The sequence below is a fragment of the Batrachochytrium dendrobatidis genome (assembly GCF_000203795.2).
Source record: "Batrachochytrium dendrobatidis JAM81 unplaced genomic scaffold BATDEscaffold_1, whole genome shotgun sequence".
Classification (NCBI taxonomy): Eukaryota; Fungi; Chytridiomycota; class Chytridiomycetes; order Rhizophydiales; genus Batrachochytrium; species Batrachochytrium dendrobatidis.
In genome coordinates this window covers 4406031-4406898 of record NW_006281099.1, presented here as the reverse complement: position 1 = coordinate 4406898, position 868 = coordinate 4406031, and the positions used below count along the sequence as shown (strand labels likewise).

Sequence of the window (868 nt, the reverse complement as noted above, 5' to 3'; positions counted from 1 at the left end):
TATAATATTACAACCACGCATGTCGTTGGTTGAATCATCACTACTAGTGTATACTACACTACACTACATGTATGTTGGCATATGTTGTACCAATTTGGTTGCATTGCTACAATGTGGCATGCTCCAACCTGTTTGAATCACAGTTGTGCAACGTATTGGTATTGACCACATGTGATACTGGTCACCAACAAAGTGATCAGCGGTATTCGATCGTATCATTCAATCACTGACTGCCAATACTTCAATTATGAATACTATCCACCATTTCATGACACCATCTGATACATTCAGTGCACAGTAGTTGATTGGTGCAATATGATCAATTCAAGCATACTATTACACTGAAATGGTGGTGATAATGCAAGGTGTTTATTGGACAAACAAGACTGAATGCTTACATGACAAATGCAAATTGACAGTATAAATCATATATACACACTGCAGTATAGCATATTCTAAACGAGGTTGTTGATAGCGTGATTCCAGTTTTACAATGAAATTGAATTACCAAGCAGTCGAGTGTCCAAACATTGATTTACCATGCACTTTTAGTTATGGTGGTTTGCGTAGAAATGTTCAAGTATGCCTTCTATATCCAATGAATCTCAGCATCTGTCGTTTGAATCTATTAAACTTTGACCGTAATGAAGGAAGTTGAATATCATATTCTTGCAGTACACTAGATTCACTTGAATATCTAGCAATTTTAGTCGTTGGTACAAAGTGTACTTTAGCTTCCCTTGAACCAGCATCGTGACTTGACTTTTGCTGATGTTTTTTAGAATGATCGTGTTTTGAGCCGTGGGGTTTAAAAGTGGATCCGGGTTTCAAGATGGATTTTAATTCTGGAGTAGGTTCAGATACAACT

General features: G+C 37.0%; 1 protein-coding gene across 1 annotated transcript in view; it reads right to left on the bottom strand.

Annotated features, from left to right (window-relative positions):
- Positions 1 to 576: 576 nt before the first annotated feature.
- Positions 577 to 868, bottom strand: part of BATDEDRAFT_22609 (uncharacterized protein) — a gene marked incomplete at both ends in the record, with an annotated part of 916 nt that continues 624 nt past the window's right edge. The window contains one exon of the mRNA XM_006675551.1: positions 577 to 768. Within this exon, the coding sequence (XP_006675614.1) occupies positions 577 to 768 (192 nt within the window). The remainder of the gene's footprint in view (positions 769 to 868) is intronic.